The sequence below is a fragment of the Aphelocoma coerulescens genome, chromosome 2, assembly GCF_041296385.1.
Source record: "Aphelocoma coerulescens isolate FSJ_1873_10779 chromosome 2, UR_Acoe_1.0, whole genome shotgun sequence".
In the NCBI taxonomy this organism is placed as follows: domain Eukaryota; kingdom Metazoa; phylum Chordata; class Aves; order Passeriformes; family Corvidae; genus Aphelocoma; species Aphelocoma coerulescens.
Genome location: NC_091015.1, coordinates 156328686 through 156351909, shown reverse-complemented (window position 1 = coordinate 156351909; position 23224 = coordinate 156328686). Strand labels below are relative to the sequence as shown.

Below are 23224 nucleotides of genomic sequence, written 5' to 3'. Positions count from 1 at the left end.
TTTCATCCATCTACTTCTTACAAATAAAGTAATCTACCTACAATTCTACAGAGCTGTCAGCCTCGATACCCAGATAATAATTTTCACAAATGTGTTATGCATTCTTACTAATATTAAGACTTGTCACCTGTAGGTTTTACTGACTGCCTCACTAATAATTTATGATGGATGGTGCAAAGGAGCACCAGATTTAGGCTATTTATAAATCTGTTGTAAAAGAATTATAAATATTAACGCAAAACTATACAATGTGTGAAGTTGGAAGGGACTTCAAGAGGGCATCTGGTCCAACCTGTTGCTCAAGGAGACTCCTACAGCCAGCTGCCCAGGACTGTGTCTGGAGAGCTTTTAAAAATCTCCAAGGATGGAGACTCCACAACCCCTCTGAGCAACCTGCTCCAGTGCCTCATCACCCTCAGAGTAAAAAAGTGTTCCACTTTGTTCAGATGAACAGTTTGCTACATGCTCATGTGTGATCCTGCAGCTATCAACCACAGAGGCACACACTCAAAATTACTGAGAGCAATGAATGCCTTACCCAGACAACAGGCTCATCTCCATGTCCAGATTTCTGCTTCCAGAGTGGAATCTGAAAGTTATAAGTGAACCTGAAGTGAATAAAATCTTTTAGGTTAATACAGAGTAATTTCAGGTAAATTGGTTAGTTCTTTGCTAACCTATCAATTTCCTCGGCTTACATCTGTGCTGCAGTAACAAAATTTTTTCCAGTTTCTCTCTCTGGAGCATGAAATTGGAGATACTATTCTGGGCCACATTAGAATAAGCTGTCCAGAGAAGTGGTGGAATCACCATCCCCAGAAACATCCAAAAGACTTGGGGATAAGGTTTAAGGGTGAACACAGTGCTGCTGGGTTAACAGTTGGACTTGATGGTCTTAGAGGTCTGCTCCAACCTTATGGTTATTAAAGGTCCTGTGATTTTATAAACATAACCATTCTCTTAAATTGACAGATTACAGACAGCATTACTCCCACGGTGCACAGGGACACCATGCCTCTTCCCACTGTCCTAAATGCAGTGGATAATTAAAAGATCTTATGCGGTGTGGTTGGCACACCTCTAAGCCAAAGTGAGCTACAGGACGGCTTTGGACTGCATCTCATCTGCAGGCTGGGCTAAAGGCTCACTCCCCAACACCGGGCTGTGGTTGAGATCGCTGGGACCATGTCTCACCTACACTGGGCTGCGGTCTGAAGGCCCGAGCCTCTCCATAGCTGCCTCTGATCACATCCCATTGACTCACCATCCTCCTATCATTGGATATGAAAACAGCATAAAATTCTTCTAAAGGGTACCGATCCTGACTCCTGATGTAGTCACAAAGCTTCCAAACATTTTCTTCGCTGCAAAACACAAAACCGATTATTTACTTTGTTTTCCTCCAACTTCATTTCTCGTCACGAGAAACGAGCCCAGGAGTGTGATCAGCCCGCAGCCGCACCATTCCCGCCGGTGGCTCCGGCTGTCCCGGCGCCTCACGCTGGGGCACCCGCCCGCCCTCACCCCTGTCCCCCTTACCAGTAGCAGCTGGTGTAGGTGCAGGCTGGGCGGGGCGGCACCGCCGCCTCATAGGCGGCCTCGGGCCGCGCCATGGCTGCTCTGAGCGGGGGTGAGCGTGGCGCAGGAAGAGCTGGGCCCGGCGGAGGCAGCCGCTACGCCGTCCCCGACGAAAGCACGGCCATCCCGCCTCGGCGCGGGCACTTCTCAGGTACGGCCGAAGCGGCGGCCAGAGGAGCAGGGAACCCCTCAAGCGGGGAGGGACGAGGCGGAGCCGCCGAGCCAACCCCGCCCCGCGCCGGGGAGCGCAGCGCTCCGAGTTTTCGGCGCCAAACGCGTGTGACTTGGCGAGCCGCAGCGCGCCGCGTGTCCTTCCGCCGCGCGGGCCGGGAGTAGCGGCCGCAGGAAAGAGCGGAACGGGAGGGAGCGTGGCGGAGGGATCCGGGCGGCGCGCGCGGACGGGCGGGCGCGGGTCCGTGTCCCCGCTCGCCATGGTGGTCCTGCGGAGCAGCGCCGCCCGTCCGCCCCGCATGGCTGCCCGCGACAGTCGCTGTCGCCGGCCCCCCTTCGACCTGCTGGACTCCAGCTCCGAGTTTATCTCCTTGGAGTCCCCCTCGCTCAGGAGCCACCGTGTATGGACGCGCTCCGGGTCCGCCAGGGCCGCGGTATCCAGGGGGACCAGGAGAGCCGAGGAGGCCGTGAGTGCCGGGGTGGGGGTGGGGTGAGCACGGCCTGGCGGGCAGCACTGGGCTGTGGGCCCGGAGAAGTGGCGGCGGGAGCCGCTGCTGGGAGGAGCTGCGAAAGCGCTGGGGAGCGGTGTTCCGTGGAGGATAAAAAGAGGGGAGAACCGAGTGTTTGGGGTAAGCAGCTGCGGTTGGGGGTGTGTGAAGAGGCAGCCGGCCTGCCCCCCGTTCCCGGCCGCCCCGCGGCTAAAGGCGGCCCGGCGCTGGTCCGGGGGCTGTGGCAGCGTGCCGAGAGCCCGTCCCATGGAATATAAACCTGCATCGCCTCATGGTTTGGTGTGTTGTATGTCCTTCCCCATCCCCATTTATTTTGGTTCAGTTCCTTATCTGAAAAAGTTATCTTAAAAAGATCTTAGAGGCCTCTTTGCTTTAGTTGCAGTAATGCTTATAAGAGCGCTCTCTGTTTAGATGATAGGAGTGCATCAAAACCGGCGCGACACGAAATATATGGGGCCAATGAGTACATTCTGGTTGGCCCGGAGGGCCTGTCAATGCTCCTTAGTCAAGTGTATCCAAATAGTACTTTGGATGTTCTAAAAACAAAACTCTGTTTAGAAATTAGGGCTCGTTTGTACTTAATTAAAGTGCTTAACCTAAACTGGTGAAAATGTTACTTAAGCTTTCTATAATCTTGATCTACCCTACTAGAAGAGAGACAGATAACTTGCATGATGGTAAAGGATATCAAGTGGCCTGTGCTTTCTGCATCTCAGCATTGTGACTTTAATAACTGAATCATTTAGTTTTTCATTGTTTTTAACATAGCCTTCAAAACCTAAAACTTTTCTCTACTATTTCCAAGTCAGGCTCTTCTCTGCAGGCTGTCCTGCATTTCTGTGACTAATAAAGGTAGACCAGATCCGACTCAGAAGTGGTCTGCTCTTCAAGGGAGCCCTGCCTTGGAGTGATGCTCCTCACAGACAGTTTCCTTCCAGCAGAAGTCTGTCAGGAGTCTCAGTTGTATGGATTAATTTTATATTTTTTGCCATTATATCAAGACTACTGAACTAAGAAGGAAAAAATCCTTCGACTGGTGGGTTTTCCCCCCCCTTAGAAAGAGTAATGGAATCTACTTAAATATCACTGCTTTGTTTTTGCAGTGTCTACTAGAAATGGTTTTCAGGGGCTTCGTTCAGCCTTTGCACAGGAGGGAAGGCTGTGCAGCATTAGGCAGATAACACTGCTGGCATGTGTTCTCAGTGTGGAAAACAGGAATGAGGAAGCTAAATGTAAACTCATCCCTGAAACCAAAGCAGAATCATTGTTATGAAACTGGTTTATGAGGTTATTCTTTGGTTTGGGCTTGTTTTTATTTTTTTTTTCTTCCTTTTTGTAGACCTTTCCCATGTCTTGAGCATGGAGTCATTACCTCATGTGAAGGATGCTGGGTTCTGCTGGAGGTTTTAACCATAGAGTTAATGTAGAAGTGCCCCATCTGACAGATTATGGGAACTGGTGCTGGCTCTGTGTTCAAGTCCTGATGCCTCTTTCCTATCTTGTTGATATGCAAGAACTTGGTGGTGGTAGCTTTTGCTTTTTTTCCTGATATCAGCAGGTTTATCTTTAGTTATACAGCTCATTTCATCCATAGACAGTAAGAAGTGTGCAGCAAACATCCAGCATCTGCTGGGTTTATTCTCTTCCAGGTTTCCAGTCCTGGTAAAGTTTCATGAGTGAGTTTCCCAGTGAGATCCAAAGTGGCTGCTATCCCTTTGGAAGCCATGTATCTCCAGGTCTATAACCCTAGTATAATTCTCCAAGCTGAACAAGTTTGTTCTTGTGACCTATGTTTGAGGGCAGTGTACTGCAGAGTTCCATTTTTGTCTGGGCATCCTGACTGTATCAGAAGCAGTGTCGCCAGCAAGACCAGGGCAGAGATTGTCTGCTGTGCTCAGCAATAGTGAGGCCACATCTTGAATCCTGTGTCCATTTCTGGCCTCTCAGGACAAGAAGGACATTGAGGTGTTGGAATGTGTCCTGAGAAACACAACAGAGCTGGGGAAGGGTCTAGAAAGTAAATCATATGAGGAGCAGATGAGAGAGCTGGGGGTGTTCCGCCTGGAGAAAAGGAGACTCAGGGAAGACCTTATCACTTTACAACTACCTGAAAGGAGGTTGTAGGGGATCAACTAAGTAACCTGTGACAGGACAAGAGGACATAGCCTCCAGCTGCACCACGGAAGATTTAGGCTGGACATCAGGAAGAAGTTTTTCACAAAAAGGGTGGTTAAGTCTTGGAACAGGCTGGACAGGGAAGTGTGGAATCACCACCCCTGGAAGTGTTCAAGAAATGACTGGATGTGGCAGTTAGTGCTGTGGTTTTGTTCACAAGGGGATGATCGTTCAGAGGTTGCACTCGATCTTGGAGGTCTTTTCCAACCTTAATGATTCTATAAAAGTGAAAGGTCCTGGCTTCACTTCACTTCAGGAGCTCCTGGCAAGCTCCTCTGCCAGCTCCCTCTGTACCCTTGGGTGGGATCCCATTGGGACCTGTAGAATTGTGGGTGTCCAAGTGGTGTAGCAGGTCATTGACCGTTTCCTCCTGGATTATGGGGGCTTCATTCTGCTCTCTGCCCCTGTCTGTGGGCTGCTGGTCTTACTGTTAAAAACTGAGGCAAAGTACCTCTGCCTTTTCCTCATCTGTTGTCATATGTTTGCCTGTACATCAAGTGAAGAATGGAGATTCTCTTTAGTCTTCCTTTTCTTGCTGATGTATTTGTAAAAATGTTTTGTGTTGTCTTCTACGGCACTAGTCAGATTAAATTCTGTTTGGGCTTTGACCCTTGTAATTTTTTTCCCTGCATAACCTCCCAACATCCTTGTGGTCCTTCTTCACTCATCATCTCCATCAATGGGTGGAATTACCTCTTGGTACCATTAGTGTGAAGAAATAGAATAATCTGGTCTGTTTTCTGCCCTTTTCAGTGTGAGATTTAGTTTGGCATACTTGTCATGAGACCTTGGCTTGTAAATGGAACAAGCCCCTTCGCATGGTCATCGCAGCCTTCCTCATATAGTAAAAGTCAATAGCACCCTCCTTGCAGAAACACCAACGTGAGCAAGATGAACATCCATGAAGAACTCTATCTTGAGTTCCTTTTGGTTTTCTGTGGATAAATGCTATCCTCCTGAAGGAGATCTTTTTATATCCCTCTGAATGCCATTATAAATGGAACAGAGACAGGAGGAAAACTCCTAAAAAGATTTTAATGCCAGTACTAGGAATTTTTCTGTTGTATTAAAGATACAGAAATCTGGCAGAAAATGAACCCCCTTGGGTTTCAGCTGGTCCTCAGAGATCAGAGGAGCTGGGTGTAGCTGGGCCTAAGTCCTGATTATAGCCCATTGGACACTATCAGCCTGGCCGAGTTCAATAGGAACTTGCAGGATCCAGATTTGCGAATAGTGCGGGTAATTGAAGCGACAGGAAAGCAGATTCTGAGTTGCTGGTGGTAAATGCACCAACTACAGAGTGTTAATATGGGCTGCTACAGAAGGAATAGTGACAGAGATCTATTAGTGATAGATCTAAGTAAATATTGCCAGGTCTGCTCCAAGACAGTTGGGAGGCACAAAGGTCACCTAAAGTCATCCCTTCAGAGACAAGGAGTGACACAGTCCATCAGGTGATCCAAAGCAAGCAGTGGAGCTTTCTCCTCTCTCTATTGTTTTGCTCAGTTTTTTGGTTGTTCTTGTTTTGGGTTTTTTTTTGCTCCAAACCCCTCCTTTTATAGTATAATATTTGGCCTTTCCCAAAGGGATGGAACAATTCAATTGCGTGTTATAAGTGAGATTTTGGTTACTGGGGTCACTGAACCAAGTTTGAAATCAAAGATTTTGGGTTTTTTCTTTGAAATCTGGTGTGGTTTTTTTCATCAGAGCTACTTCTTGGTGCAGAAGTGGTTCGAGGCTTACCTGCTGTTAGTTGCAACACTCTTGAGTCAGGAGTGTAACAGACTAAACTTGATCAAATGAGGCAATGTAAGTGGTTCAGATAAATACATTCTTCCTTCTTTTCCTAGAAATTTTCCTCTGGCAACATTGAGTGTTTCAATGGACACTGTTTAAGATCGATGAGAAAAAACATGGCGCCCTGTTCAGACTCTAGCTTTGACAAAAGCATGGAAATACTAAGTGAAAATGTCAATCGACACTTTTCGAGGTATTGTATTTTAGGTGTTCAATCTCTTATTTAAGTATGAATGAAAAGGAAAAGTGAAAGCATGCACAGTGAGTCATGTCATGATAAATCTACAGCTAAAAACCCACAAGGGAGTATGAGTATGTTAATGTCAGTGCCAGTGTCTTAGAACTAGAATCACTCTTCTTAGTAAAAGTCTTCTGATTCTACAAAAGGCATGTATCTGCTCCTGGGTCCTTTGAGATCTCTCCTCCACTTAGGTTACTGAGATATTACCTGCCCTATTGAGACGTCAAGATGAGCAACTTGGGAAATAATCTGTCCTTAGAGAACTGCATGCATATGGTACACAGCAGACTCGGGATCCAGATTCTCCCTGGAGTCCACAGGCTTTTCTTTGCATGACGTTGAGTGCCAGATTGAAGTTCCCCAGTGCTTAGGGGCAACTGCAATTCAATGTGATTCAGTACTTTTGTACAATACTTCTAATACAATTCTGCTCTCCTTTCTTCTCCTCTCTTTCTTAATGTAGGCAGTTGGCAAAGCCAAAATCAGGCCCAAAAAAGGAAGACTATAAAGAAGGTAAGTAGTGATAATTCCTTAAGATTCCTTTTTAGCTGGATATCTGAGAAGGATTGCATTTGGTCACTTTGTCCATTTAGCTTGGCCCCAAAAACTTCTGAACTCATCAGCCAAAATCACCTGAATTTGTGAGACTAGATATAACAAAGATAGGGATTTCCATTGAGCTCTATGAAAAGAGGTAGGTGCAGATAGGAGAAGATGCCATTAATTCTTTCAGGCTTGGGAAGAATGCAGTGTGAATTCCTGAATTTTTAGGTGTTAGAGAATCTGTTTCTTATCTCTTGTTTCTTTGTGTGAGTCATTTTCTGGAGTCTGCAGAACTGGTTAACTTTACAGGTTAACTATAAATCAGTTTTGCAAGTAGGAGGAGATATTGCAGTATTGCAAAAAAAGTCAGTTATAACGTAATTCAGTCACGAGATGCACACTGGTGTGGGGAAGGTGTCCCTGAAGTTGAGCATTTCACCTTGGAACTGACTTGCCATGCTGAGTACACAAGGCTTGGTGCCTTAAGGCCACTTTGTGGCAGCTGGGAAAATCCTTTAGCTCCAGGCAGCATTGTGCCAGCTACAGGCTGAATGTGGGAAGGGACCCAAAATGCACTTTGTGTGTAGTAACTTAAGATCTACTTGGGCAATGTAAACTATTATTTACTGAACTCAAAGTTAGTTTTATAATTGGTGATGATGATGTGTTTAAACTAATGTGGTGATACATCTGTTACTCTCTCACTGAACTCTCTTGACAGTTTTAATGATAGTACAAGTAATGAACCCACAGCAAAGGATGCTGTCTGGTAAATATTGGGCAGATGTCTTTTAAAGCAAGCAAGCATTTTTGAGTTCTTTATATTTAGGAGTTTATCTTGAGGCATTTCTTGTCTTCTAGGGCTTTTGTGTCATGGTGCAGAAAATGAAAATGATGCATGCTTAGACAGTGTACCAAAACTGTGCATCTTTAGAAGAGACCTCCCACATAAGCAATTTTTAGAAAAAACTATTAGATACAATTTTACATGAATGGAGAGAAAACACCTTAGAGGTAGGCATTTGTTGTTTTCACTTTCCCAGGGAGAGGTAACTGGAATAAATTTGCCTCCTACATGGAACCAAAGCTGGGTGTTTGTTTTCATCAGATTGGCTTTCCAGTCTATGAAAAAGCTGCTATACAAATCAGACTTTCAAATATGTAGTTTAAGCGTAAGTACTTTAAGTTGAATGCTGTGATCACAAAAATAACTTTCAATTCAGTATTTAAATTTTAAAAATCAGTTAAAGGCAGGAGGTTTTACATTTTGCTAGAGCAAGAGTGAATTAAAGGGACTGACATATTTCCCATCACAGGAAGTTTTATGTATTACTGCATTTTAGTGTCCAGAACACTGAAGACCAGAGCTGATGCAAAAGCTGCTGAGCAAGCCCATGAAGAAAATGGAGATTTGGAGGTTCGCCGCAGCTGCAGGCTTCGACAAAGCCGTTACACCACTACAAATGAATCTGTTTTGTTTGACAAACTTATAACAAAGTAAGGAGGCTTTTCTCATCTTGCAAAGCTACTACAATGAGCCTTATTAGCAGCTCTATGTACTATGGCAAAATATGGCTAGGGACTTTCTCCTTCTTTTCACAGCAGAAAAGGTATTGTTTTTCCTAGCAGCAAGAGCTATTTGCATTCACTGGTCAGGCTGAGACTTCCCTATGAGCTGCTAGATATGTGCTAGATCTGAGTGATTGGATGCTAGGACAAAATTGTTTACTGTGAGGGTGCTGAGGCACTGGAATATGTTGACCAGAGTAGCTGTGGATGCCCAGTCCCTGTAAGTGTTCAGGGTCACATTGGGACTTTGAGCAGCCTGGTCTGGTATCTATGTGCTGGGTAGGTTTAAATGTTTTCTTATAAACCAAAACAATCAGTTTATGTTGTGACTTTCACTAGATTTAACTTAAGATACTAAGGAAAGTTGGATACTGGCAAAGTGAAGCAATCCTAGTGTTTCTGCCTGTGGCTTAATTCCCTTGTGAAGCCCAGACTGAAATTTGTTTTCTGAAAGGTTTGCAAAGTGTAACAGCAGTAAGATGTTGTGTCTAGCATAAGTAGTCACTGAAAAGCAACATGAAACTTTAATAGCAGTGTAGAGAAGAATAACCAATCTGTTGTCTGAAGAAGGCTGTGAACCAAGTGACTCAATGCTATCATGCAGAGCAACCTAAGTACTATGAAAAGCTGCCATAATTTCTTTGTTACCTTACTATGATCTTCAGAATTCTCTTTTCCTACTAAAATAGTTGGGGTTTTTTTTTACTGTGTTCAGCAAGAGGGGTAAATAAACCTGAAAATAATGCATGTTTGCAAATCCTCAAACATTTGTTCTTAATTCTCTCCATAAAAAAAGTAAACATTTGACCTAATTTTTAAGTAGTGTTAAAAAATTTGGCTAAGTGTCAATGACTGTTGCATTGTGCACACTGTATTAAAATGGTGTGGTCATTGTCTGCTGTTCTAAATGGGCTTTTTTTTGTATTTGCATATTTTTGGTTTTTTATGTCAACTTTGTATCTTAGTACTGCAGAAGCAGTCTTGCAAAAAATGGATGACATGGAGAAGATGCGTAGACGGCGAAGGATGGGAGACCTGGAGGAGTTCCATGACACAGAAGAAGTAGATACTAATTTATTTTGCTGTTTTTGTATAAATAGGGTATTTCACATAGGAAACTATTTCCCTTCCCCGAGAGGAACTCATGTTAAAATGATAGACAGCCATCATATTTCCTCTGTTTTAGTTTTGCTTTATTAAATTAAGTTAATCCACTGTCCTTTTGAATGGCAGTCAATTTGTTTTTTAAACATCTTCATAGCCTGCTTTCAATAGATTTTTTATTTGGATCTGCATTCCTATTTTAGAGTGGAAACCCTTGTTATTAATCTTATTAATCCTGGATTTTAGCATGATATTCCTGTTCTCTCTTGCTGTACAATCATTAAATCTTCTGTGTATATGGAGTGCCTTGGTAATGATACTCCACAGGCACCAAATATGCCCACAGGTTTTCTGCTCACTTGTGACTGGTCTTTCATGTTTCTTTTTTTTATTTTAAGGAAAGCCTCGATATGGAAAGGACTGATGAAGAAATAGCTGATAATCAAGGTAGTGTTGTAGGATAATTCTGTTTTGAATTTTCTTGACTATGCTCTAGCCAAAAGCTTTGTCTTAAATAATTGAGATGGGATGAACTACTGGGTATTTTTCATCTATTAAAAAGAATCTGTGCTGCCACTGGCATTACAAGCCACAGTCACAGACTCTAGGGCTGTACTGTAGTGAGCTCAGAACAGGTTTTCAGAGGAAAAAAGAGGTTGTCGTTTTTCCAAAGCGCTTAGAAAAGGTTGTGGACAAGTGGGGATACACATAAGTGTAGTGCATTTAAAATTTCATATAATTTGCAACAGTACTTAAACAGTGGAACATAATGTTGATACACAGGGGGTTCCTCAGAAGAAAGTGAAGCCAAAGAAGACGATGGTGAAGACACTCGAAAGCGTTACTCCTTTCGGCAGAGGAAAACTGTTGAGCGTTATCAAGCTCCATTGCAAAGTAGGTTACAGGCACAACTTCTCTTAAGAACTAATTTCTTGCATGGAAGTGGGAGTGTTACAGGGCTTTTTTTAGAATGAAACTATATACACCCACTCAACATCTATTTAAATATCTTACCTGCCATTTTGTTAAATGCATATATACTGTGCACATTCTATTTCTTTGCCTTTTGGCATCCTTACTGTTGTTTTCCAATAAAAATACTACCTATGTATCCTTGAAAGAATAGTAATTAAACAGACCTGATGATCTTACTCTTGTGGTTTTCAGTTCTTAAAAATCAGGTGTGTATGTTTTTGCTTTTATTGTGCACTGATTTTTAAAAAAAACCTCTTCCCTCCCACCCTTGAAACTTCCCCAGAGCTTAGAAATGGGTGATACACATCCCATTCTCTGCCTCTTTTAGTATCCTGCTTTCTCTTAAACTTGTTTGTAACGTTATTCTAACCTTTTTTGCAGAACCAAAACAACGTAAGATGTATTTTGCTGACAGGTCTTCTTCGCCTGTCAGACAGAGAGATTCATGCAAGGGAACTAACAGGTATGAGTTTGTTTAGTGATAGTTCTTTCTCAGTAGTGCTGTCAGTCACATGACTGAATACTGCTTTCAAAAGTTTTTGGACTTGTAATTAGATATTCACAGTATGGTTATTGCTGTGGTAGTCTGAGAGTATAAAGAAAGCAAATATTGGGGGGAAGCCCATCCTTTTTACTGGCCATTAGATTTTATTTGAAAATGCAGTTTTTGTGGTGATAATGAGGGTTATAGCTAACATTGTATAACTGAATTAATTTGTTCTGGAATTGAAGCCAAATTCTCCCTCTGAAAATCTCAGACAGTTGTATCTTGAAGGATGCAAATTATTTTCTTAAAACCAAAGACAATTCACTTAGAGAGAGAGCCTGTATGGAAGTTATAATGATTTTTTTTTTTTTTTTTAATCAGATACTGATTCTGGTTTCTCTTTGGAATCAGTTTCTGTATGAAACTATACTTAAAGCAAGAAAAATGCTAAATTAAATTCTAAATTACAAATTGGAGTAGCAATGACAAATAGGTTTAGGATCCTACAAGTGTTGAATGCCATTCCTTGCTAGATAGGAGCACTTTGTTTAGCATCCTTGAAAGCAGGCAGTTATGGAAGGAGATGGTTTTGAAACCAAATTTTGAAATTAAAAGGTTGATGTTTCACAGAATGGATACATAATGCTAAGTGAAACTTGATTTGTGAGTGAAAGAGTAGACAAAACGTAACTTGGTTAAGATATTTCTTTTTACACTGGTTAAACATTTTACCTTCCTAATAAAAATCAAGTTTTGCTGTCACAAGGAAAATCACATAATGTACTTTAAAATCAGATTCACATGCAGTACAATTATCTGGAAACTTACTAGATCTCAAGCTAAACTGAGATAGTGTTCACTTAAATCTTGATATTACTTAGTGTTTGTTTTAATTGTTTTAATTGTTTGTTTGAATGTGTGCAGACGGAGACACACAGTCCCCAGCAGTGATTCCTCTTCCTCATCTGATGATGAAGAGGATTTTGAGAGGCAGAGGAAGAACAGAAATTTAAGAAGGTTAGTGCAATTGGAGAACAGGGGAGGACGGAGTTTACTTGGGATGACTTAACACTTCACAGTCAGGAGGATGTAACCATCTTAATCTTGTTCAGTTTGTAAATTCTGGCAATTGTATCTGTTGATACAGCTGTAACTGGACTCTACAATTGGATTTTTAGAATTGATTTTAATAAGCAATTTGATTTCTAGGTGAGAAGGGGGGTAGCAACACTTTGATAAAACTTCTTAATATAAAATTCTGCTGCTCCTGTGCTTTATGGTAGCTGATTCAGAAAGAAAACCACCATAACAGAGAATGTTATAAATAGAGGAAGCGACAGAGATTTGGTTTCTTAACAAATGCTCTAGAAAAACTGTTTTAGTAATAGTCTAACAAATATGTTTTCAGCCTGATGTCTTTCTGACTAGTCTCCTGGCACACAGGTTCCAGAGGCTTTGGGAAGGACTGCCAGTGATAGGGAGCCTTTATAATCTTAATACCAACTGAAATAAGTATCCTGTTGGGCTGTAACTTTTCGAATATAGACGTTAAAAGTATCTGAAAGATGTCAGTGTGTTTGGGGATCGGGAGGGGCAGTTTTCTTCCTCACACGAATCACTGTCAATCCATGGTCTGCACATAAGGAATAATTTGTTCTAAGCTTGTATTCCTATATATGCTCTGTTGACTGTCATGGATATTCGTAAGTGCTAAGAGCTGTTAAAATAATTAACTCAGTTTAATATCTGGAGTGATCATTTTCCTTTCTTTACTCATGGACACTAAACATAAAACAGCTGGAACAAATATTTAACAATTCAGGAAGTTTATACTCATTTATGAGGTCATCTGCATTCACTTGCTGTTATTAGAAAATCAAAAATCCACACTTTAAGTTAGAAAGCACCTTTCCTTTTCTCCTTAATTCAAATCAGGTCTCTTCCTGTCAACTTTCGGAAAAGTGATTTAAAGGGAGTTCACAAGGACCGCATGAAAATTGGAGCGAGTCTGGCTGATGTTGATCCAGTGCAAATAGATTGTTCAGTAAGTATTTTTTACTTCATTGTGTCAGAGAAACATTTTCAGTAATTTTGAAAGCTTTCAGTAATGTCCTGTTACAACTACCTTGGCTTACAGTTTTGTTTCAAGCAGTTTGAAAATTGGCATGAGTGTTTCCTTTGTGCTGACATCTAATTTCTGATGGAATATGTTCCGGTTTGGCCAAATTTAGAAATATATCCTCTGAGGGAAGGCACAACCACCCCTCCCCCACCAGGTCTGGGAAAAATAAAGTTTAAAGGCATAGAAAGGCACAAGAATTAATTTCTGGGCATAGGGCAGCGATATGGGATACTCATCACAAAGTCACCCCAAGATAGAACTCTATCAAGGTTACAGCTTTAACATCTAAAATGTGTTATGGTGTCTTCATCTTTAGGTACGATTTGATGGTGTGGGTGGTCTTTCTGACCACATTTCAGCTTTAAAAGAGATGGTGGTTTTTCCATTGCTTTATCCAGAAGTCTTTGAGAGGTTCAAAATTCAACCTCCAAGGTAAGGGATGCCATTTAAAACTGTAAATTCTACTTCACCTATTTTCAGGAAAATACTCAGCTGTGGTATTGTTGTTTCCACGCTTCAGAATTTTAAGTGTTGATTGTTTGGGGTTTTTTTAGCACTAGGAAAAAGTAATTTTTAAAAAAACTGATAGAATCCAGCATACATGTAGGTTCAAAGATTTACAGTGTGGTGAGACTATGTTTTAAAAGTGTCTTGCCTTTCAAAAGGGGGAGGTGGAGTGGTTTTGAGTTCTACATGCAAGTGGACTTGATCAGTTTGTAAGTGGTAGTCAACTGCAGTTCGTTTTGTGGAAGTCCAATTGTCTGTTCCACCAACTCTTTTTCTCAAGAGTTCCAGTATCAGTTTTACAATTGATTTGACTTGTAGCTAGAACCTTGCAGTGCTTGTTGTGCTTGGGCTAAAAAATGCATCTGTCCACTTTTTACACAGCTGAATGAGTTCTGTGTTATGAAATGAAGTTATTAGAGATTTAATTGTTAGATTTATATGTTCTTGGTCATCAGCACTCAGTCATGGTATATTGAAATAGGACTTCAGATTCTTTGGTTTCTGTAACTTTAAAAGTATTATAAACAATGAAGAGAGCTTTGTTTAGGAGAAAACAGTTGTATGCTTTAGGGATGAGGGTGGTAACAGGTACTTCTCTGATATTTTTCTTATGTGAATATTTTTTTTTCTTTTTTTTAAAAATTGCAGAGGCTGTCTATTCTATGGCCCACCAGGGACTGGAAAGACATTGGTTGCTCGTGCACTTGCTAATGAATGTAGCCAAGGGGACAAGAGAGTAGCCTTTTTTATGAGAAAAGGTGCTGACTGCCTCAGTAAATGGGTCGGGGAATCTGAACGACAGCTTCGTTTGTTATTTGATCAGGTACAGTTGAAATGTACATTACATTCTGTCTGAGTTGTAACTAACTTTGTGGTCAAGAACAACTCTCTTTCATGTTTTGTCAACTCCTTCCATTGAAGTGGGATTGTCAGTGTTTCCTTTTTCAGTAACATTTTTAGGGGCTTGAAGTTTTGAGATGCATTAGGAAAAATTAGTGAAGCAGTCAAGAGAACCTTGCAAAGCAACATGCACCCCCAACTCCTTGCCTCAGGAAAGAAAAATCCAAACAGCCACAAAAAAGTTTTCAAGAAGTGCTGACTTTTGGTCAGAGGGAAAAAAATGCAGGCTGAAACCATGGTTATTTTTAAATTGGTAACAAAGGTTGCTTCCAGAACTTGTAGTACAGTTAAGTCCTGGGTCTGTTCTTGGTGGTTGCCAAATAGCTGTAAAAACCAGTGGTGTGATTTGTTTCCTGTCACCCATCTCAGTGGGTTGACCTAGGCTACTGCCTTCTGTTACTCATGACACTTTACTACTGTGGATCAATGAGTAGGAATCCCTGATGCTCATCTGAAAAATCTACTTCCAGTGACTTTGCAATCACAGTGTTGTTTGTGCATTTCTTCTCCAAACAGTGCTGTTTTCCTGATGTCAATATTCCTGTGTTTTCACTGTAGGCCTACCAGATGCGACCTTCAATTATTTTCTTTGATGAGATTGATGGTCTTGCTCCTGTACGGTCCAGTAAACAAGACCAGGTTCATAGGTAGGGCATGTTTTGTGTCAACTTAGAAGCTGCTTGAACTTTGTGAAAAAAAGACCACAACCTATTTAACTTGATGTGACACATTCATTTATCCTGAAAACTAGTAATAAAGTATTACTTAATTTCAGATTATCTTTAAATAGTAATTAAAAACAATTCACTAAACTTGATACCAGCACAAGGTCTGTGATACCTTTTGTTATGTCTTAAAATGATTGGTCTTTTTCTTGTCAGCATTTTATCAATGTGTTGCTGTTGTCCACAGGGACGGTGAGAAAAACTTCACAGAAGTCCAGGATAAATGGGATTATTTAATTAATTACAGACCCATTTATATGGCATTGTTCGCAGAAGTGGTATAACATTATTGGGTGCTTGACCATACACTTCCCAGAGTGATTGGCTGAATGCTATGATGCCCATTTCAAAATATTTTCTTCAGTGTGGAAAACAAGACTGTGCATAACAAGTTTGCATCTGTGAGATAAAGTCTTGGTTTACAAAACCCTCTACGCTGTTTACAGCTAGCTTGCCTGAGAAAGGAGACTCTCAGAAGCAGCTCTAAAATGTAGGAAAATTTCTCCTAGGTCTTTGAGCATCTACGAATAAGAGTTTGTCCTTTTTGAGTGAGCATTAGTGATTATGTGGAACTGAAGAAAATTAACTAAACTGCTGAGTGAAAACTGTATTCTTGTCTTAGTTCTGTTGTATCAACACTTCTGGCCCTTATGGATGGCTTAGACAGCAGAGGAGAGGTTGTGGTAATTGGAGCCACCAACAGGCTGGATTCTATAGATCCTGCTTTACGAAGACCGGGACGCTTTGATCGAGAATTCCTCTTCAGCTTGCCAAACAAAGAGGTCAGAACTTCAACTCAACCTCTGTGCTTAGTGTGGCAGAGTCCATCTTTGTAAGAAACCCCTGCAACACAGCAGGATTGTGGAGCAGTGACAGTCTCCTCAGTACTGTACTGCTTGGACAAAAGAGGGCTGTCTGGAGAGACTGTGCTGTACTGTGGAGGGCAGACCTGGCACTGAATATGTATCATTAAGCTGATTGCCTTCACCTAACTAATAGGTAGTTAGTTCTCTAATTAGTTTTGGTTTCTCTGTGACCAGCAAAGAAAATGGAGTGCTGCTACTCACTGAAATGTTTAAAAATGACTGTATGAATTAAAGAAGTTCTGCTATATCGCTGTGAAATTGAAAGAAATGATGTGCAGACAAGAATTCTTTTTTGGTAACAAAAACTTTGATCCAGACTGGTGCTGAAACCAATTAAGTATGTTAGGAACTGATATTCTTTCTGGTACTTAGTAATAGGGACTTGGATAAAAATTTGAAGTCACTGCACAGGTGCAGGGCTAGGGAAGCTTCTTGTTCAATGACAATAGGCAATAAAAAAAAATACTGTGGGTGGGGGTAGTGGGCAAAACTTGGAATGCAGTTCTTTTTCTTAGCACTTTTTTGTAAAGTGCTGGATTGAAGGCTAGTAAAAGTGCACTAAAGAGTGCATTTAATACAAACATTTTTCTTCAGTTTTTATCTGCTCACAGGACAAGGAGAGGAGGTGCCATGAAACAGATCTAATACATGCTACCCCACTGTGGAAGAATTTCAGAAATCTGCCATAATTAGTCTGTATACCATGAAATACTTCAGTGAAAGTCCTGCTAAGATTAGAGATGGGTATAGGCAACATTTGACATGTTCTGGATGAGTGGCAGTAATTTGAGTCATAATTATTGTTCTGCTTGGTAGTAACATTAGCAGTAGGGAATGGAGTGCTAGGACTGTTTTCTTTGCGTGAGCTGGCAGAAGAGCAAATATGATGAACTAATGAGACTGTCACCATGAAATTTTGCTGGATTTGAGAGAATTTTCTGCGAAAAATTTGTTTGCAGATAAGTTTGGGGGTTTTTACTACAGTATTTTCTTCTGGATCTCACACTTGTGAAAACTCACTTTTTATGGAAGATGTAAATGCCTTTTATTTTATTGCAGTCCCCAGCAAGAGTTTAATATAATGAATTTAGAATTAGGAAATTTCCTGCTTGAAAAAATAGAGCATGTTAAATGACCTTTAGAATACTTCAGAGTTTAGCAGATAAGAAAAGTATTGGTATTAGTGTGAGGGTTTTGGGGGTTTTATGTTGTGGTGGTTTTAAGAGAAAATTTAGGGCAAACTAAAATGCAGGTGTTTTGTTTTCAGGCGAGAAAAGAGATTTTCAAAATCCACACACGAGACTGGGCCCTGAAGCCATTGGACAAGTTTCTTGAAGAGCTGGCTGAGAAATGTGTTGGTGAGTTTGAAAACAGTGTAGGTTACTGCACACGACTTGAGTCATGGGGAACTGGAATTTGTTCCAGGCAGTATTTGAGCTCTTGTGCCTCGCTGTAGAGCAAGGCAGTGAGGCATCTGGCATGTCTTGAGAGCAAACCAAGATAGATGCTGCTTTCAGTTTTCTTTTTTTTCTCAGAACACTGAATAGGTTTAAGCCATCTTTCCCAGGAGTAAAGTTTTGACTAGGAGGCTGCTTCCTTAGTGCAGGATATCAGGCTGTGAGACACATAACAAAACTTCTCTGCAGTGCAGTAATTCTATAAATTGTCCCTTACTCTGTTAATTTTTGGCTGCATGCAAAGTCTTTCATTGTTGCACTTTAGACATCAGGCCAAGACTTTAGGCCTTGACTTCAGTGTTGCCTGAGCCTGACATAACATTTGATTCTTGCTTTGTTTATTAGGATACTGTGGTGCTGATATTAAAGCCTTATGCGCTGAAGCTGCTCTCTGTGCTTTGCGCCGCCGCTATCCTCAGATATATGAAAGGAGTGAGAAACTGCAGTTGGACATCGCTTCAATTAAAATAACAGCAAAGGATTTTGTCATGGCCATGCAGAAGACTGTTCCAGCTTCCCAGAGGGCTGTGGCTTCACCTGGACGAGCACTATCACCTATTTTAAAACCACTGTTAGAAAATACTCTGGAAAGAATTTTACAAGCCTTGCAGAGAGTATTTCCCCACGCAGAGCTTGCACTGAAGAAGGACCAACAGCAAGGTATAACAATAACATCCAGTTGTTTAAAATTCTGCCAAAGCAAAAGCTTCTGATATGTGCAATAACATACACAAACCTCTCAGCCGTAATAACAGTTCAGGTTTATAATCTGCATGTGCACAGTGCTGGATGGGAGCTGTAAATGACTTGCTATACGCTGTGTTTTAGTGGTTGTACGTTAGGGCTCGGCTTCCATAGCGTAAGTGAGCTCATGGTCCTGACTGTATCAGCCTTGATCAGGTGTAATTTGTCAGTTGGTGAGAACAAATAAAAATTGATACACTCTCTCTTGATTAATGGAGGCCTGTGAATAGTTACCATGCTGATCTCTGGAGGCTGTTCTCCCAGTATTGCTCCCAGTAGAGTTGGGATTGTTTGCATTGATAAAACAGAGACAGAGACTCATCAATGCAATGAAAGCATTGGGGCTGGGAGGTGGATAATTGCACACTCTCTCTGTTGTCCAGCTCCCATTATCTTCTCCTTTCGTGATCTTGAGGAGCCTTATTTAGAAGTTGTGTGGCTCTTTATATTCTGACTGACTAGTTCTGGACAAAAGGAGGTCTGTGGCCATTGCATTCACTTAATTTCCCCACATCTGGTGGGAGAACCTGTTCCAAAAAACAGTGGCCTCATTAGGTTTTTCAGATGTCTGGAACTACAGATGCTGTTCCTAATCAACTTTATTCTAAGGAAAAGACACCTCCCAAGTTTTTGTCAACAGAAAAACCTGATGCAAATCATGGGACATAGGATAGCATTGTAGAGACTGCAATCTCCTTAGATCTGTGGTAAAATTAACTCTTCAGAAAATAGCATTCAGTGTGTGCCCTCAAACAAAATACAGGAGAATGGTTTCCTGCACTGATTTCAAAGGTGTGTTAATGCAAGAGTGAGATTTGGACTATTCAGGAAAGTCAACAAAGCTCTCATCCTTAAATCCTATTTTAGGAAATGATGTGATTGACAGTGAAGAGGAATCACCATCAATCTTTGAAGAGAAGCCAACTCATAAAATGCCTGATCGTGAAAAGGCAGAATTCCTCACTTTAAACAGGTCTCATTTGTCCCCTTTATGTTTATGTTTTTAAGATGGCTAGGTCTGTAAACTGTTCTGTTGTGAGGGGTGCTGGATGAAGGAATGATCTGTTTGCAGATAAGTTTGGGGTTTTTTACTACAGTATTTTCTTCAGGATCTCACACTTGGGAAAACTCACTTTTTATGGAAGATGTAAATGCCTTTTATTTTATTGCAGCCCCCAGCAAGAGTTGGGTTGATTAATATTTGCAAGAAGTGTAAAGATCTGGCTGGGTACTAATGTTCTAACTGAATACACTGTCCTGACAGGCCCAGCCCTATTTGCCTAAGTCAAAGTGATCCACAGATTATTAGAACATGTTGATTTAATCCATGGTATTCCTTGAAAGATTCAAGACCCAAGAAATGTGCTGTCTGCCCTTTTAGCTTAAAAAACCCCTAAGGATTTGTGTAGCCATCTTTTGCCCTTCTGCCTTCAAGATTGTTAAACCAGAAATAAAATTGAGAAATAGCTTGTTAAAACACTGTGAGATAAACTTAAACAATGTCTGCATTTTGTACGTTTAACCTACAGCGTTTATTAATCTTTTGATGTTTTATTGTGGAAGCTGTGTAAACCAAGAGCTGAAGCAGTAGATTATTGTTTTCACTGTTGGGTGTCAATTATTCTTCTCCTTTTCTATTGCTATGCTGTCCAGAAAATGTGACCTGCTGAGCTTGGTCTCAAGGATCTTTGACTTGAGCAAGTAAAGATACAACAGTCTTGTGGTAGAAAAACCCACAAACCTCTTCTCAAGTGTGTTTCATGCTCATAAAACAAGATGATTAGGAAATGAATAGACAATTCAAAAGATGAAACCATAGAAGTAATTTAACCAGTCCAATTGTATGCTTCTTCAGATACAGCTAATGTGTTTCAGTGCCCACTCTAATTTTTTTTTTCTTGGAAGTGTTGGTTTTCTTCTTCCTTACCACCATCTCCAGGCACTATGGCCAAATTTTAGCTAAACTCAGCAGGTGTAGAGATCTCAGTTACTTGAAGTCAAGACACACTGAAAATGGTTGTGTACATGAAGAGACCCAGACTGGTTTGTGCTTAAAGAAAGAGTTGTTGTTCTGCCCCATATCAGGTTACTGACCAGTTGTGTGTGTATTTGGCTGGACAGTTTCCCTGAAGGATTTAAGAGCTCTTACTTAACCCAGCTAAAGGAATGGCGGACATGCTAGGGACTGACTGGCAGGATTTCTTAGTGGAGACATGGTACCAGTTTTTGAGAAAACAGGCTTTGGTAGTCTTCCTGATCACAGACGAGCTTATTATTTGGTGGGAAATGGAGCATATTTACAAAAAGAAAGCATATAGGAAAAAACTTCAACATCTGGGTGCCTATTAATCACTTGTTTTTAAACTTGTTTTCTTCTTACTGTTGTAGAAATCCTCGTTGCCAGCCAACATCTTTCAGGCCACGGTTCTTATTAGTTGAAGATCCAGGGTGTGGGCAGGCTTTTCATCTGGCACCTGCAGTAATCCATGCCCTGGAGAAGTTTCCCGTTTATACACTAGACTTGCCTGCTTTATTTGTTAGCACCACATCCCCAGAAGAAACATGTGCACAGGTATCTTTTTTCTCTTTAATCTGGTAGGACTCATGAACTGAATATAAACTGTATATAAACTAGTGAAATAAGCAAAATTCATTGTTAGTGGAGAAGGCCTGGTTGGAATATGCTGTTATGTTTACTTCTGTCTGGAAATCCACTTTTCTTCTAGATGGGATGATACTGTATAAGGATGTTATACATAGTCATGTTTTCCATTTGAAAGGGAGCAGCGAGGGTGTTGCTAGCAGCTTGGGAAGATGGGGGTTGCTGCTAATAAAGCACTCTGTGGCAAAATATCCTGCTGGTCTGTGGGATACAGGAAGTTTTCATTGCTTCTTAAGGCTCTGTGCTCTCAGTAGATGGCTCTGCATCAGCTTGACAGCATCATGCACTTTCTGAAGCCCTATTTTTTATTTTATTTGTAGGACAGTCAAGGCTTGGGTGGAAAGGGTTTATTTTTTTACATATACAGCTTGTAGTGCTGCAGTACATGCAGTAAAGGAATTAAAATTCATGTAACACTTAGATTTTTACACTGGTGTGCTTTCCATCACTAGGAAAATTAAATATAAGCAGATTAGTGCTGGTTTCTTCTTTTTTAGTTTTAGGCCGGGAATACATGTTGTTGTTTGGCATCACTGTATTAAAATATTTTGACCTTTAGAAGCAGCATTTGAGAGCTGTAGGAGTCAGGACAGACACATTGCATGGCTCATTTGTCACATAGGAGGAGCAGTTTTCCTTTTGTTATGTGATGGTTGCATCTGTGGACATGTAACTACGTGTGTAGTCACTGCCTGGATATACCATGTGCGCTTCCCACCTTCTGACAGGAACTCTCTGAATATTGTTAATCTGAGAGGGCACATGGAGAAATTTGTCACTTCCCTCTGGCAGTAGATGCATGTTGTCTCCTGTGATTGAGGTGCCATCTGTAAACAGTGGCTTGTGCTCTTCCAAAGCTTATCATCTGGTGTGATGGATCCTTTGGTAGTAAGAAGTTGTGATTTAGCTCTTCAGGCAGACAAAAGAATGGTCACCTCTTATAAAATGTGCTTGAAATTATGAATTATAAGCAGGCTTCTCACATAGGTCTTAGTTTGTTGAGTCTGTGCTCCAGTCTGAATTAGGTATGTGCCTGCTCTGAACTGAAACTGGTGTAGTTGCAGTTGTGTGGCAATTTCTCTAGGCTAATACATCTTGATGAAGGATTAGTCTTGTTTTTTGGGCACACCACCAGATTGCCTGATTTCAAAACTACTTAGGTGTAAGAGAACTCCTAAAGAGCCCTCAGCCAGACATTCAGTCTGTTTCTGTCTGTCTAGCCATGTGTGTGCTTGAGTCAAAGTGAAAATTTTACCTTACTCTTAAGGAGCAGTTCACTTATTGGTTTGTCTTGATGTTTTAGCTTCATGGACTCCTATTTCATAAGATAGTTTGACTGATACATAGCTATTTAGTTAGTATCCTGTTCTACAGGATGTAGTTTTCTTACCTGAGTTTCATTTTACCAGTTGATGCGAGAAGCTCAAAGAACAGCACCAAGTATCATTTATGTCCCACAAATCCCTTTGTGGTGGGAGACTGTTGGACCTACAGTGAAAGCTGTTTTTACAACACTACTGCAGAACATTCCAACGTTTGCTCCAGTTCTGCTCCTTGCAACAACTGATGTGAAACATGGAGATCTCCCAGAAGAGGTATTTATCAATACTTTTTTTACTCTTCCTTTTTTGCTTGTTACTGTATAACTCCTTGAAGCATGGGAATACTCTGCCAACAGAATTCATACTGTTATTATTTAGGCACCCAAGCCCAGTCTCTTAAAATTTGCTTAGACAAAACAATGCTGAAAGCTTTTGTTTAAAGTGTTTTCTGAGTAAAAAGATTGACTTCAACGCAACTCTTTCACCCTTCTCACACACTGATGCTTATTAGACAGATGTACAAATTTGCTTCAGGTGATCATTTTGGTGTCTGCAAGATGGTGAGGTGTGTGCTCAGTGAAGAATATACAGTGCTGGAGATGTAGATAGGGAAAAGATTGCTTTACTGAAAAGTGAAAGATGTTTTTACTGAAAAAGTACAGGGGTCACACTGTTACTGATGGAATGTAACTTCAAATTTAAATAACTTCATTAATATTTCAGTTTCTTTTTACATCTAGGTGAAAACTTGACAAATTAGAAAGATAAGG

The 23224-nt window shown here is 41.0% G+C and overlaps 2 protein-coding genes across 11 annotated transcripts in view; one reads left to right on the top strand and one right to left on the bottom strand.

Annotated features, from left to right (window-relative positions):
* The window catches only part of NTAQ1 (N-terminal glutamine amidase 1), a 35223-nt gene extending 33600 nt beyond the window's left edge, over positions 1 to 1623 (bottom strand). For 5 of the 8 annotated variants that reach the window (XM_069005429.1, XM_069005431.1, XM_069005436.1 and 2 more), the window contains exons 1-2: positions 1195 to 1281; positions 539 to 589 (exon numbers count right to left, since the gene is read on the bottom strand). In XM_069005429.1, the coding sequence (XP_068861530.1) occupies positions 539 to 589; positions 1195 to 1256 (113 nt within the window). In that variant the 5' untranslated portion in view covers positions 1257 to 1281. Of the gene's footprint in view, positions 1 to 538; positions 590 to 1194; positions 1365 to 1539 lie in introns of those variants that run through there. The other 3 variants (XM_069005430.1, XM_069005433.1, XM_069005434.1) reach the window with 2 other exon arrangements.
* Positions 1624 to 1646: 23 nt separating this feature from the next.
* ATAD2 (ATPase family AAA domain containing 2) overlaps positions 1647 to 23224 on the top strand; it is a 31475-nt gene continuing 9897 nt past the window's right edge. The window contains exons 1-19 of one of the 3 annotated variants that reach the window (XM_069005426.1): positions 1647 to 1729; positions 6284 to 6423; positions 6935 to 6984; positions 8331 to 8511; positions 9549 to 9645; positions 10086 to 10134; positions 10471 to 10581; positions 11044 to 11125; positions 12074 to 12166; positions 13085 to 13193; positions 13588 to 13703; positions 14427 to 14601; positions 15237 to 15325; positions 16026 to 16185; positions 17537 to 17627; positions 18072 to 18386; positions 19338 to 19443; positions 20859 to 21042; positions 22542 to 22727. In XM_069005426.1, the coding sequence (XP_068861527.1) occupies positions 6335 to 6423; positions 6935 to 6984; positions 8331 to 8511; positions 9549 to 9645; positions 10086 to 10134; positions 10471 to 10581; positions 11044 to 11125; positions 12074 to 12166; positions 13085 to 13193; positions 13588 to 13703; positions 14427 to 14601; positions 15237 to 15325; positions 16026 to 16185; positions 17537 to 17627; positions 18072 to 18386; positions 19338 to 19443; positions 20859 to 21042; positions 22542 to 22727 (2283 nt within the window). In that variant the 5' untranslated portion in view covers positions 1647 to 1729; positions 6284 to 6334. Of the gene's footprint in view, positions 1730 to 1925; positions 2217 to 6283; positions 6424 to 6934; positions 6985 to 8330; positions 8512 to 9548; positions 9646 to 10085; positions 10135 to 10470; positions 10582 to 11043; positions 11126 to 12073; positions 12167 to 13084; positions 13194 to 13587; positions 13704 to 14426; positions 14602 to 15236; positions 15326 to 16025; positions 16186 to 17536; positions 17628 to 18071; positions 18387 to 19337; positions 19444 to 20858; positions 21043 to 22541; positions 22728 to 23224 lie in introns of those variants that run through there. The other 2 variants (XM_069005424.1, XM_069005425.1) reach the window with 2 other exon arrangements.